General features: G+C 33.4%; 1 protein-coding gene across 1 annotated transcript in view; it reads left to right on the plus strand.

Annotated features, from left to right (window-relative positions):
* Positions 1–15206, plus strand: part of ubtd2 (ubiquitin domain containing 2) — a 64121-nt gene that overhangs the window by 30858 nt on the left and 18057 nt on the right. The window contains 1 exon segment of the mRNA NM_001002718.2: positions 6992–7228. Coding sequence (NP_001002718.2) covers positions 6992–7228 — 237 coding nt within the window.

A 15206-nucleotide genomic window follows, 5' to 3' on the forward strand; every position in this document is an offset into this window, starting at 1 on the left:
ATTCCATCTGGAAGATGGTATGAAGACCCTTGATCAAAAAAAGACATGTATTTCCACTGCTATTGTTTTACATTTTTTAATAGGATCTTAAAATAAACTATCTGAAAATGTTTGTGCTTGTATTAAATTTTTTATTTTTGGAATTAAATTGTTGTATGAAGACAAATTTCTAACTTCAGCTTTTTTTTTTTTATTAAATTTTAGTAACAAACCAAGTTATTGTTTTTTTTATTAGAAGTGGCACAAAGTAACATGCGTTGCTGGTTCTCTTGACAACAGGAAGGGGTCATCAACGAGCTGTTTTGTCGCAGAGAAATAGCCTTGTTTCACAGTGCAGACAAACAGGAAGTGAGCACGCAGAATGTAGGAAATATATCTTCTCTTTTTACATTAGTAGGGTGCTGCATCAGACGACAGGAACTGATTTTAGGTTTTTGAAATATGGTTTCTCTCTGGCTGGTGTTTCTGGGTCATAAAAAGAGCGATACTGATTCAGTGGCTCTGTCTGAATTATTAATGGCCAATGGCTGCAGTTAGTTGTACTCTTTATGTACTGTAGTTTAGGCTTGTTGAATGGTTTGTTTTTGTGTCTCTCATCACTGAACATCTCACTGCTTGGTAGCATTATTGCAGGCCTTGGTTGCTCTACATCCTGCGTTCCAGACCCAAATGTTGTGTATAATAGCAGCCAGATGTTTTACCCAATAAATCTGGCGTTCTCAAAGATGTCTCAGGCCCTCTGATGTAACTGCTTGGGTTTCAGCCCTTGGTAATTCTGCCAGTATTATTGACTGGGAGCCTGTGTGTCTGTAGTCTGCGCGCTGGTTTATAGAAAGTTCGATACATCTCGGGGTTAGCTTTCAGCAAATGCCATTACTGCATTATATGTACTCCCGAAGGAACTGGCAGAATGGTACAACACATGCCACAAACCACCACTTCCTATTCAATATGGGATGTATTTGCGCCCTTTTAAATAGCAAAATATAAATAAATAATTAGCTAAATTACAAGACTGAGATTAAAATTATGAAACAATTGTCATTAATTAGCATTATCCAATGAAAATAAACTTTACGTTTTATGATCATTTATTTACACTTATTTCAAAATTTGTACTGAGAAAAGATTAATCGCATCCAAAATAAAAGTTTGTTTTGACAGATGTGTTTGTGTGTGTGAACTGTGAATTATATATATTTGTGCTATATGTCATAAACACACATACATAAAAACAAAAGTGTCCTAAAGTTTTTTTTTTATATGTTTTTCTATTTATTGTGTATAGATATTTAAATTTATATATGTTGTATAATGTACATATATTATGAATGGACATAGATTACATTTTCTTAATTTGATTAATCTCACTATAATCTTGGAATTAATCAAGATTTAACTGGCTCGTTTGAATTCTGCCGAAGGCATTCAGAATATGTGTGCTACTTAAATAATGACTAAAAGTAAGTCTTTAAGAACGGGTTTCTCAAGCCAGGTGGCACATTAGAGCAGGGGCTCATCTCCTGTTTCCAAAAAGAATCACAAACTTCTCAAGAAACTGTTTTACTATGATAATTGGTGATAAAAATAAATTGTTCAATAAGATGTCCTTGTGTTTACTGTTTATTCAGTTAAACATGAATTTTGAACTGTAGGCCTACATAAGCTCGAAACAACGATTTTTGATTACCTTAATCCGACTAAAGTCTGATTTAAGTCTAAACTGAACTAAACAGAAATGGAATTAAGACATGTGGAGTATGCAGATATTAGTGGCATTATTGAAGTAAACAGCACAATCAAACTATTACCATCATGTAGGACTTTTTGCCATATTTTCCAACCAGATCCACACACGCAGAGTCGGTAAACGACCACAAACACACACACATCGTGAAATGCGAGAGATGTTTTTTTTCCATTTGGCGTGCGTTATTAAATAAATAACACTCTCACCAGTCCTTACTCCTTATTTGCATACCTGTATTGCGTCTAATAACTGTATTGCGTCTAATAACTGTATTGCGTCTGTATTATCTAGTAACTGTATTATCTAATAAACTGTATTGCGTCCGATACAGTTTGCCAGGGGACATGAATAAAATGTTCATGAGTTAAAGTGAAACTGCCAAACTGCAGTTAAAGTCAATCAAAATTACAGGAAAGTCTTACATGAAAGCACTTCACGTAAACATCTTAATCATATTATTGTCTATTAAGGCAAATAACTAGATCAAAGATGTACATGTAAACGTAGTCAATAGTGTCTTCGAAGTAAGAGAAAGATCCAAAAGGGCATCCTGCTGATTTGATTCAGAAGGGCACTTTTTTTGTCTGACGGCTCACTGGTCAGGTATACATCATTCATCAATTGCTTGCGTAGAATAGACCTAGCTCCCAACACAATTTTGAGAATAGATTAACGGCGATAATTTTTTTTTTTGTACAATAAGAGTCTCACGTTAATGTAGCATGTTAACACTGAAAACGACCCACCACTGACATATATATTTTATATCTAAATAAATAAGGTATATGCATGTATGTGTGTTTTTATATATATATATATATATATATATATATATATATATATATATATATATATATATATATATAACCGTTTCTGCATTTTTTTTTGCGTTGGCAAGTATCTTACAGTACTTAAGAAATACTTAAAAATGTATATATTTATATAAATATATAAAATTAATATAATTAATATATATATATAAATTATATATATACACACTAGGGTTAGGAAAATAAACGATGCCATATATATATATATATATATATATATATATATATATATATATATATACAGTATATATTCAATTCAATTGTTTATTGTCATATGCACAAGAGGGAAACACGTTTCTCTGTACAATGAAATTCTTACTTTGCCGTCCACAGTGAAGTCATACACACAACATACACATCACACACGACATACACATAAATACACATATATGCACAGAAGTGACTGAAATATAATTATAAAATGTAAATGTATAAATATTTATGAAAGTAAACAAAATATAATACTGATTGTGGAGTAATGAAACATATGCAAACAACAAAAAGTGGTTCTTAAATTGTGTTTAATATGGAAAAAGTGCCTAGTGCAATTGGCTTATGTGCAAATAACATTATAATGGCCGGAGCAGATTTAGTGCAATTGTATGCATTAAAAAGTGCAAACTGGGATGGAGAATGTAGTGTTCTACTGAGCTGAAAAAGAAGCTGTTTATATCCACTGGTTATCCGTTTAAAAGTCTTTGGACTTGTGGGGGAAACCGTAGCACCAACACGGGGAGAACATGCAAATTCCACACAGAAATGCCAACTGACCCAGCTGAGACTTGAACCAGAAACCCTCTTGCTGTGAGGCGACAGTGTAAATCACTGAGCCATAGTACCACCCTAATATTTTTTTTTAAATGAAACCTAAAATATTATTTATTTAAATACTTTGACAAAAATGGTCACATTAGTTTGTTAGTTGATGCTTTATCAATATCCAGAATTAGGACTAACAATGACTATATTTTCATAATTAATGAAAATAAATGAAGAAGAATAAATGTTGTTATAAATGTCTTGTTTCTATTTGTTCACGTTTGTAAATAAATAACCTAACTTGGTAACACTTTATAATAACTACGACTATGAATCATTTACTAAGCATTAGCATCTAGTGAATTCATTATTTATTAAGCATTAACTCTACATTAATAAACGTTAGTAAGCAGTTTATAACTGCAGCTACAAATGCTCTATTCTTGACTTTTAAGCACCTGTATAATGTGCTTAATAATTGTATTTTCATACTTAGTTAATGATTTATTTTTCATTCCTAAATTAGGTATTGCATTATTTACAAACTAGTTGTATTTAAGAGTAGTTGAGGGTTTTTAGGATCATTCAGAATGAGTTAGTAAATGATTAATAAACTATTGAAATTAACATTTATATATCTTATTATTCAGGCATATACTAATAGTTAACTAATATGTTAATAAATGCTTTATTAACTCAACTTCATGCAGTTTTGTGACCTAATCTAAAGTGAGGACTATTCATGCTTTATAAATCCCTTATAAATGACAATTAAAGGCTCAGAATCAAATGAACAATAATCTTTGCAATCTTTTCTAAAAAGTAAAATTACTTACTTAAGTTTAAACATTGCCAAATTACAGGAGTGTCAAAATACAACATAAAACTGGATAAAGCAACAACAATATAATAATTTAACAATATAATAAGATGCAATGTTTAAACTATACAGCTATTTTATTTTAGATAAGGTTGCAAAGATTTATTTTTCTTTTGAAGTACAGTTTCATTTGTATATCTTTAAATGAATAGGAATGAATAATGTAATTTTTCCTGTTTAGAATTTAACTGAGCCTTTATTTGTCATTTATACAGGATTTATATAGCATACATAGTCCTCACTTTAGATTAGGTCACAAAACTTGATGAAGTTGAGTTAATAAAGCATTTACTAACATACATAGTAACCATTAATATATGCCTGAATAAAAAGATATATGAACGTTGATTTCAATAGTTTATTAATCATTTACTAACTCATTATGAATTATTCTAAAAACCCTCAACTACTCTTAAATACAAATGGTTTGTAAATATTGCAATACTTAATTTAGTAATGAAAAATAACTCATTAGCAAAGCATGAAAGTACAATTATTAAGCACATTATAAATATTTTTGTAAGTCAAGAATAGAGCATATGTAGCTGAAGTTAAAAACTGCTTACTAAGGCTTACTAATGTAGAGTTAAAGCTTAACAGATAATGAATTTACCATTTGATAATGCTTAATAAATGATTTATAGTGTGTAGTTATTATAAAGTGTTACCACTAACTTTAACTAATGGAAGCCTTTTAAAATGTGAACAGAAAAAAAAGTATTTTTTTAAAGATTTTTCAAACCTTTGGCTACATTTTATCTTTTATTTATTCATTCTTTTCACAAAAGTCACTTTAATCATCAGTAGTCGCCACAGAGGAATGAACTACCAACTTATCCAGCATATGTTTTACATAGCGGATTCCCTTCCAGCTGCATAACTTTTATATCTTCTGCAATTTTCTTTAAAAAAATTTTTTGCCAACTTAAATTTTTTGTTGTTGAATTTAATAACTTTTCTAGCCTTCTCAACTTACATCAATCAATTCAGCTGAAAGCTGATTGGCGTATTAAACTAAGTTCAACCAACATTTATTTATTTTTTATTTTTTTGGCATTTTTTGATCAATGTTTTACAGTAGAGACTCCTGACACCTTTAGGTTTGAATGCTGTAAGTTTGTTTACGAACTGCCAGTTTCACACCAAATCCATTTAGTTCATTCCATTTCTTTTCTTTTTTTCTGTCTGCCATGCCCCATTTTCTCATGATCAACATTCTTGAATTCAGTCTCAACAGCTTTTCAAGCGTTGTTAGCGGTTTTTGGTGGTATTTCAAGTCCTGTTTTTTATTTATTTATAATTTTACAGTGACTGTTTTGCAAAGGCATTTTGAAGTGCAGCTGTGACCGTCATGTGTTTGAGTTTGGCATTTGATATTGTGCCTCTAGCAGGGAGATGCCTTGTTTGGGCATTTTTTATTCGTCCAGTTGAATTTATTCTCTTGGACTGGTATATCAGAATGTGTGCAGTTCATCACACTAGACTGTGCTATTGACACAGGCTCCACTGTGTCTGTAGAATGTACAATTACATGTGTTTTATAGTTTTTCTGGTTTTGTTTACAAATACTTGTTATGTTTATGCTTTGTACACTCCTAAACATGCTGGGTTCCACACAACTCCTTCATATACTCCCAACACACTTTGATTGTTAACTTGTTTTTTATTTATTTATTATTTTATTTTACAAATTTAAGTGGATAGAACATAAAACAGTTAACTTGTCTCAAAAAATAGGAATTGTGTTGTTTAAACTCATTATAAATAAGTTTGAAGTGTGAGACATCTTCACTGTAAAAATGCTGGATTCCACACAAATCCTTCATGTTGTCCCAACACCAATCGATTAAGTTAACTTAATGGTTTTTACAATTTTAAGTGGATTGAACATAACCAGTTAAGTTGACCTCCCAAAAATAATTGAGCAGTTTGAACAAAAAGCAAAAACGAAAAATTCAGTGTTGATAGTTAATAAAGTAAATAAAAAACAAAATGCTTTAACATTATATATTATCCATCCATTACCAATCCGAACTGCTGCTTATTGGTGATTTAACAAAAATATATATTACAATTGTTTTCAAATCACGATTCACGATTTTATCATGAGTCTTTCAAATGTTTTGTGGTTTTATTAACATAAAATGGTTTGTTCTAACGACTATCGAAAAGATATATGGCTTAAAGGGGCTAATAATTTTGAGCTTAAAATGGTTCTTAAAAAAATAAAAACTGATTTTATTCTTGCCGAAATAAAACAAATAAGACTTTTTCTGGAAGAAAAAAATATTATCAGACATACTGTGAAAATGTCCTTGCCCTGTTAAACATCATTTGGGAAATATTTTTAAAAGAAAACAAAGTCAAAGGGGGGCTAATAATTCTGACTTCAACTGTATATATAAACTATGCAGCCCTAGCTCGTACTATAACCTGGGGTAAACAAATAACCCTGGGTATTCAAGAAAAAACACTGTGCATTCCCAAAACCCTGGGTTAACGTTCTTATTCGCATAATTGTGGTCACTGTTGCAGTTAAGTCTGTTTATTTGGTAACACTTTGGGGATTTCCTGGGATATTTCTTCTTCATGGATATTTGGAGTTACTGTGTGAGAGCGCCCTCTGGCCTTACTGCAGATCCCAGAGCCGTTTACTTAAAAATGTATGCAGTTTCACCGATTGTTCACAGTTTACCAAAAGAATTTACACTAAGTATTTTGGGGTAGGAAAAAGGTGGATTGGATCTTGACCTATTTGTCTCTGTTTTGCAGTTGCACTGGGGCGAAACCAGCCCCTGAAGAGAGAGAAGCCTAAATGGAAGAGCGACTACCCAATGACGGATGGGCAACTGCGCAGCAAGCGTGATGAATTCTGGGACACGGCACCGGCTTTTGAAGGCCGCAAGGAAATCTGGGATGCACTTAAAGCGGCTGCCCAGGCCTTTGAGAGCAATGACCACGAACTTGCTCAAGCCATCATTGATGGAGCCAGCATAACATTACCACACGGTAAGAGACACACATTACAGATGCTGCTAGACATGTTTTGATCCAAACCAAACACTTGTCTTGAGAGATTGCACTGTTAGTATGACCAAATAAGGTGTAAGGGCAGGTCAGAACGTAGGGTTAGAAGTCATGGTTTTGTTTTAAGTATGGCAAAAATAATACTTCATTTTTGGATGAACTTTCTCTACAAGGATAATTAAATAGAGAAATGTGCAATAATGTTAAAAAATGGTTTTATTTTGTTGATGTACACTATCTGACAAAAGTCGTGGTGCTATCTAAGTTTTAGGAATAACATATTCATTCATTCATTCATTTTCTTGTCGGCTTAGTCCCTTTATTAATCTGGGGTCGCCACAGCGGAATGAACCGCCAACTTATCCAGGAAGTTTTTTACGCAGCGGATGCCCTTCCAGCCGCAACCCATCTCTGGGAAACATCTACACACACATTCATACACTATGGACAATTTAGCCACGCGAATGCAGGGAGATTATGCAAACTCCACACAGAAAAGCCAACTGAGCCGAGGATCGAACCTGCGACCCAGCGACCTTCTTGCTGTGAGGCGAACGTGCTACCCACTGCGCCACTTATATAACTTATTAATAAAGTCATCTGGATTGGCAAAGAAAGCCTTCTTGCAGGACTCCTAGAGTTCATCAAGATTCTTTGGATTCATCAATGCCTCCTTCATTTGATCTTTGATCTGAAGGCTGAAGAATTTGCCCTCTCCTTTGGTTTGTAATGTAATTGGCAGCACAGATGTCTTGATACCCCCATACTGAATGTAACCCCAAACCATGACTTTTCCTTCACCAAACTTGACTGATTTCTCTAAGCATCTTGGGTCCATGTGGGTTCCAATAGGTCTTTTGCAGTGTTTGTGCTGATTGGGATCCCGTTCAACACATGATTTATTGGAAAAATGTACCTTCTGCCACTTTTCCAAATGATTAACTAGAAGTCAAGTTATTATTTGTTGCTATTACATCTGGGATTGACAACAAGACTTTTGTCAGGTAGTGTATTTAGGTGCACAAAAAAAAAAAAAAAAACACATGCAGTTTGTAATTAAATATATTGAACGTTTTTAAATGTTTCGTTCAGTAAACTATTACGTTAATAATCAAACCGTAATGTGCAGTAATGATTGGTTACCAATAAATATATATGTAATATAACACTCTTTTGGTTATCATTATTGGGTGGATGGCAAATAAAGGAAATACATTTATCTTTATAATTTCCTTCACCAAATACGGCCAAGATCCACTTTTCAGTAATTACACAATAAAACTGGCATATCACACATGTTGACTGATCAGATTTGAATAGATGTCATGGATCCTTTTCACATTTACAGGCATCTCATCAGTGGAAGTTATCAGAGTTGTGTAAACTTTGAGCACAGTGAATTGGAGAGTACCACAAATTGTATTGTATTCTTATTTGCCCAAATAATAAAAGAGAAACTCCACGATAGCATTTTTATGACTTCCAAAAAAAAAAAAGGGAAAACAATTGTGTAAGTCACATGTCAGACAGAAAAATAGAACAGCATCAAATTTAGGCCACGTCTACACTTATTCAGATACATTTGAAAATGGTGTTTTCATCTATAAATGCTCCATGTCCACATTTTCAATTCTTTCTGAAAAAACTCCCCACTAAAACGACTGAAAATGCATTCGTTCATGAACTGCACACATAACTTCAATGATTTTAGCTGTGTCATATTAGCCTGGTGTTTATATACTTTCCATCTCACCCAAAATCTTTGCTCTATGTGGGGTGTGTAACGACAAAGAAAATAGAATACACAAAACATGTCACTCATAGTTTTTATTGGGGAAAAGTGTAACGGTAAATATGGCGAATGAAACCCAGCCTACTAGTACAAGAGCCAATCATCATTTGCTTTATACTGACGATTGTCCGGGGGAGAAGCTCAGATCAGACATGTGCTTATACAGTTTATGTAGTCAACAAACGCAGTGGAATCTGCACTGTTCAAGTGACTCAATTCCAAATTAAAAAAAAAAAAATTCTCTCCCATGTGGCACAGATTGAATATTGTCCATGTACGTGTAAGCAGGAACAAATCACATGGATTCCGATTTACTCAAATCAGATTCAGGCCTTGTTCGTAAGTGTAAATTTATCGGATCTGGTTTCTGTGTGGATTTTGTATGTTCTCCCTGCGTTCGCATGGGTTTTCTCCGGTTACTCCGGTTTCCCACAAAGTCCAAAGACATGCAGAACAGGTGAATTGGGTAAGCTAAATTGTCCTTAGTGTATGAGTGTGAATGAGTGTGTATGGATGTTTCCCAAAGATGGGTTGCAGCTTGAAGGACATCCACTGCGTAAAACATTCTGGATAAGTTGGCGATTCATTCAGCTTTGGCGACTCCAGATTAATAAAGGGACTAAGCCAAAAAGAAAATGAATGAATGAATCAGATCTGTGTTCTCGTGTCTGCAGTGTAAGCAGGTAGATCGGATTTTCATCTGTCAATGCGAGTTGCGCATCATTAAAAACCGTAGCGAATGACATCAAGTTTGACACTTTCTTTTCAGAACCGACTTCAGCAGAGTCCCAAACCTTAAATCTCATACACGAGGACTTAAACAGCTTTCATATTGTCATATAGCACAGGTATTTAAGCATGTTAACGAGAACGAGGAAGCGCAATGTCAGCCACGTAACCAATATACAACATAAAACTAGTGCACACATCAAGTGCATAAATCATGCCATGGACATTACATTAAGATGCCTAAAGGTTTAAAAAGCCTATTTATGTCAAAAGAAGATAATGAGAACCTTTTTGTCATAAACTTTAGTAAAACAGCTTGTCAAAAGCTGCAAACAGATAACATACAGGAATAGAGAAAAGAGCACTCTTTAATTATCAGCTGTTAGTCAGCACCCACTCTTTTTTTTTTTCTTGGTCATTGCGCCTTTTCCAAGTGCTGTGTGAATGCAGACGATCGGAAAAGATTCACTTTTAAGAGATGATGTAAGCAGGTCATCACAAAAGTCGGATACAGTTACAAAATTGAAATTGACCATCAAGATCTGCAGTGTACAGTAGATGCAGCCTTAGTGAATACTTACTTCACAGACAAAATAAATATATCCAAATAAAGCTTGAAAAACCTCTAACTCTATTTTTAAATGAACCCACTACCATAGAAAAACAAAAGTTGTCTGGTTTTGTAATCTGCATGAACCAACGCGAGTTAAAGTCCGTCCTGTCAACCGCATATCACATAACAGCAGCAACTACTCAAACAACCACAATCTTGTAAACAAGGAGTCTCTTTTATTTCTGGAGGAGATTCGCCATAAAGACCAAGTTGTGGATAACTTCAAAGAGCAATGCTATCCGTGTGTAGGACGGCCGTGAATGAGGTTGATGTGATGATCTCCTTCCTTACGAATGCGCACCTGAAAAAAATGTGATTTTAGTTTGATTCGAACTTTTAGAAACTAAACTTATGAGACAGTTGTTTAATTTTATTGGTGATTCCAAATATGTAATGTAATTACAAGCTTGACGTTTTAAAGAATTTGATGGTTCCCCATTCAGGCAGAATGCCCAAGCATGCTGCCCTAGACGAGTTTCAAAAAGATTGCCGCCAAGTAAAATGACTTGCCGTAAAAGGACTTTGGTAATGCTACTGTAGTCTGCTTTCGCCACTTAACAACAACTTCCAGTAAACATTCCGTGTTCTTTGAAGAGAAGCAATATGGAACATGTAAAAAACAGACATAAATCTTTAATAAAGCTGTTAAAACTGTCAGCACTTGCTTTACGATGTCTTCCACCATGTTAGCTGAATTGGTCACATGACTAAAATGAAAAGCCTCTATTTTCACAATCCACACTACAACACGAAAATGGTGCTTTTAAATTCATCCACTTTGGACAGAGCTTTAAAAAAAAAAGATACATTTTTGTTTCTTAAAAATGCTGTCTCAGTGTGGACGGAGGCTAAAACGGAGAGAAAAATTAGCATTTTTAAACCAAAGGTATTAGTGTGGCCATGACCTTACTGTTGCACCCATATTACAAACACCTCTCATAAGCGGTAATTTGTTTTTTTTCCGTATTTTAATGAAGAAAGATGAAATAATACAAAGTATAGCTTTATAAATGTACAGTGCTTCCCACACAGACTTTACTTGGGTGGGCCGCCCAGATATATTTCGTGGCAGATTTTTAATTTTTTTATTATTATTATCATCCTTTTACACTTTTTTTTTGTTTCCGCTCAATTTCAGCAAACATCTGTAATCGATTCAATAGTTGAAAATCTTCTTTCGTTTTCATGTTTCATTCTGTGCGTGAGAAACTGTCAGCACTCCCACAGACAGTCTCACGTGCTCTGCAGTCTCACAGATGTGCTCCAATCAATTTTTTTCCCTACCGCAAGATACTTAGTGTAAATTTGTTTAGCCGTGGTTTCAAAATCTCCTAAAATGTCAGAGATTCGGTTTTCTCTTTCTAAAGCTGTCATTTGTTAAATGCGTTTTTGCATTACCTTTTAAGGGTGCTTTCACACTAGCACTTTTGGCCCGCACCCGGGTTTGTTTGACGTCATAGTGCGGTACGTTTAGCTAGTGTGAACGTGTCTTCTGAACTCAGGCGCACACGTAAACCGCACCCAAGTCCACCTGAATGAGGTGGTCTGGGGTACAGTTCTTGAAAACTTTGGTACGGTTCACTTCTGATGTGAATGCAATCGTACCAAATAACAGAGATGAACTGCTAACTGTACAACAAACTATTATCATAACGTTCATTCGTGTGTGTGTGTGTCTGTGTGTTACGTTTCGTACCTTGGTGACACACAGGACTGAGCCAGGGCAAACACAGTGATACACAGTGATGTCTGCTTGTCTCCTCCAAAAACAGCTTTTGCAGACACTGTGTGATGTTCTGAATGTTTATAATATTTTTGCGGCAGATGGACGCGACTCGCTTTTTGTATGTCCAAAACCAAAAGCTTCAGCAAAAGCAGAATGACCGCGATGTGCTGATGTCTTTCCATTTCGCGCTTGCTTTCGTCACCGTCACCTAGCAACGGCTGTAAACAAAACAGCACCTCGATGACACAAGCGTACGTTCAGAAGGAAAAAAGACAATGTGAACACAAACAACTGAGGAGGTATCTAGGGAGGACAATCGAACTTGGGTACAGTCCAATCAATTGAACCAAGTGTAAAAGCACCCTTACTTACGCATACTATCGCTTGGCTTTGCAGCTCACAGCATAACAACAGTCGTGCGAGCAAAACATTTAATTATTATACTATATAATATATAAAGCTTTATTATATTCTCGATGAGGACTAAATGGCCGTTATAAACTGTATAAACGGTATAAACTAAATAATTGTTCTAATTGTTTTAGAGATATTGCCTGTTTTTGTTTCTTTTTCTGTCATTTATTTCTCATTTATTGTATATTTTATTAATTTGATGATGTCAATATGTTACATAGGTTATTTTATTTACATATCTAAAATGCGTTGACATTTAAGTTTGCTTTGAACTTGAAAGAAAGAGAGAAGCAGATTTGACCTGTCAGTCAGTGGGTGCACATGGCTCCTTAATAGTATAAGAGAAATAATGGATTTCTTTTTTATTTCAACAGTCATTTTTATACTTTAACCCATTATAAAAAGAAACAGTATATAATAAATAGAATTTCATTTCATTTTCTTTTCGGCTTAGTCCATTTATTAATCCGGGGTCACCATTTTGGAATGAATAGCCAACTTATCCAGCACATGTTTTTACGCAGTGGATGCTCCTCCAGCCACAACCCATCTCTGGGAAACATCCATACACACTCATTTACACTTATACACTACAGACAATTTATCCTACCCAATTCACCTGTTCTGCATGTCTTTGGACTGTGGGGGAAACCGGAGCACCCGGAGGAAACCCACGCAAATGCAGGGAGAACAAACTCTACACAGAAACGCCAACCGACCCAGCCGAGGCTCGAACCAGCGACCTTCTTGCTGTGAGGCGACAGCACTACCTACTGTACCACTGCGTCACCATGAATATAAATATTGTTAAAGATTTTATTGTTTTTTGTTGTCAACTTAAAAACAATAAAATGACTCATATAGTCAACTCATATAGTCTACTATTTATGTGATGTGGGTAAATGGCGTGTTTCAATTCAGCTACCACTGCAAGTAAATTTCAAACCTGTGGCAAGCACGTATGTACATTATAATAAAGTATGAAGATGCTGTTGACTGTTAAATGCATCATAAAGATAAATAGATGAATGAGCACAAATTTAATGAATTGTTTATGTATTTAGCTGGACAAAAAAAAAATCTTTTGATGCAGTCTGAATATTAAACATTTTTAAATGTAAGATATTTAACAAAACAATTAAATGCATTCATAAAATTATACAATTTTATATTTGGTAGTCCTTTTAAGCATGTTACTTAAGGTTTTTGTAAGTTTTCAGTAAGACAGAGAGAAATAATGCTTCATTTTGGACAAACTTTCTCTATAGAGAGAATTAAATAGAGAAATGGCCAAGAATTTAATGGTGAATGGTTTTACTTCATTTATGTTTTTAGCTGGACCAAAAAAAAAAAAAATGCAGTTCATAATTAAATATATTGAACTGTTTTAACTGTAAAATATTTCAAATATTTAATCAAAAATATTGGATTATTCTCAAAATAATACTAAATTATATTTGATAGTTCTGTGAAGCATGTCACTCAAGGTTTTTGTAAGTTTTCGATTTGATAGAGAGAAATAATAATCAATTTTTGCATGAACTTGGAAGAATTAAATAAAGAAATGAGCTTAAAAATAATAAAATGGTTTTATTTCATTTATGTATTTACCTGGACAATATATATATATATATATATATATATATATATATATATATATATATATATATATATATATATATATATATATATATATATATATATATATATATATATATATATATACATACATTTATATATATCAAATGCAGTTTATAATTAAATATATTGAACTCTTTTATATGTAAAATATTTCAAATATTTAATCAAAAATTTTTAATTTATTCTTAAAATAATACAAAAAAAAAACCATGTTGCTCAAGGTTTTTGTAAGTTTTTGTTATAAAACTTCATTTTTGCATGAACTAGGGAGAATTAAATAGAGAAATGGCCAAGAATTTAATAAAATGTTTTTATTTAGTTCATGGATTTAGCTGGACCGAAAAAAATACAGATGCAGTTTATAAGTAAATATATTGACCACTTTTAAATGTAAAATATTTCAAGTACTTAATCAAAAATGTTTAATTATTCTCAAATTAATACCAAAACCTTGTGCAACATGCTTAACAGGACTACCAAATATAATTTAGTAGGTTTTCAGTGTGGCAGTATGGCAAAAACTTCATTTTTGGATAAACCTTCTCTACAGGGATAATTAAATAAAGAAATGAAAAAATATTTAATGAAATGGTTTTATGTATTTAGCTGCACCAAAAAAGATATCACATGCAGTTTTTGTAATTTTATAAATAGTTTTTTTTTTTTTTTTTTTAGATATAAAATATTAAAATGACTTAACCAAAAATGTCAAATTATTCTCAAAATAATATAAAAACCTTGAGCAACATGATTAACAGGACTACCAAATGTAGATTTTGGCTGGATGGAAATCATGTGGCATCCTGTTTGATCCTTTGTGCTTGTTTTGAACTTAGAACAAAAGCTTGGTGCAAACTGCCTTAAGGTAAAATATGTAGTAAAATGTAGTAAAATATATAGTTGTATGATAATGTTATATGACATACAGAAATAGGGCTGCTTGCTGAATAAATGTTGCTCTAGAGTGCTTTTTCTTTTTAGATGATGATTGACGTTATTGCTGACTGATGTTAGCCAAGTTGGGTACTTTAGGTACTGTAGATTT

The sequence above is a fragment of the Danio rerio genome, chromosome 21 (genome assembly GCF_049306965.1).
Source record: "Danio rerio strain Tuebingen ecotype United States chromosome 21, GRCz12tu, whole genome shotgun sequence".
NCBI classification, from domain to species: domain Eukaryota; kingdom Metazoa; phylum Chordata; class Actinopteri; order Cypriniformes; family Danionidae; genus Danio; species Danio rerio.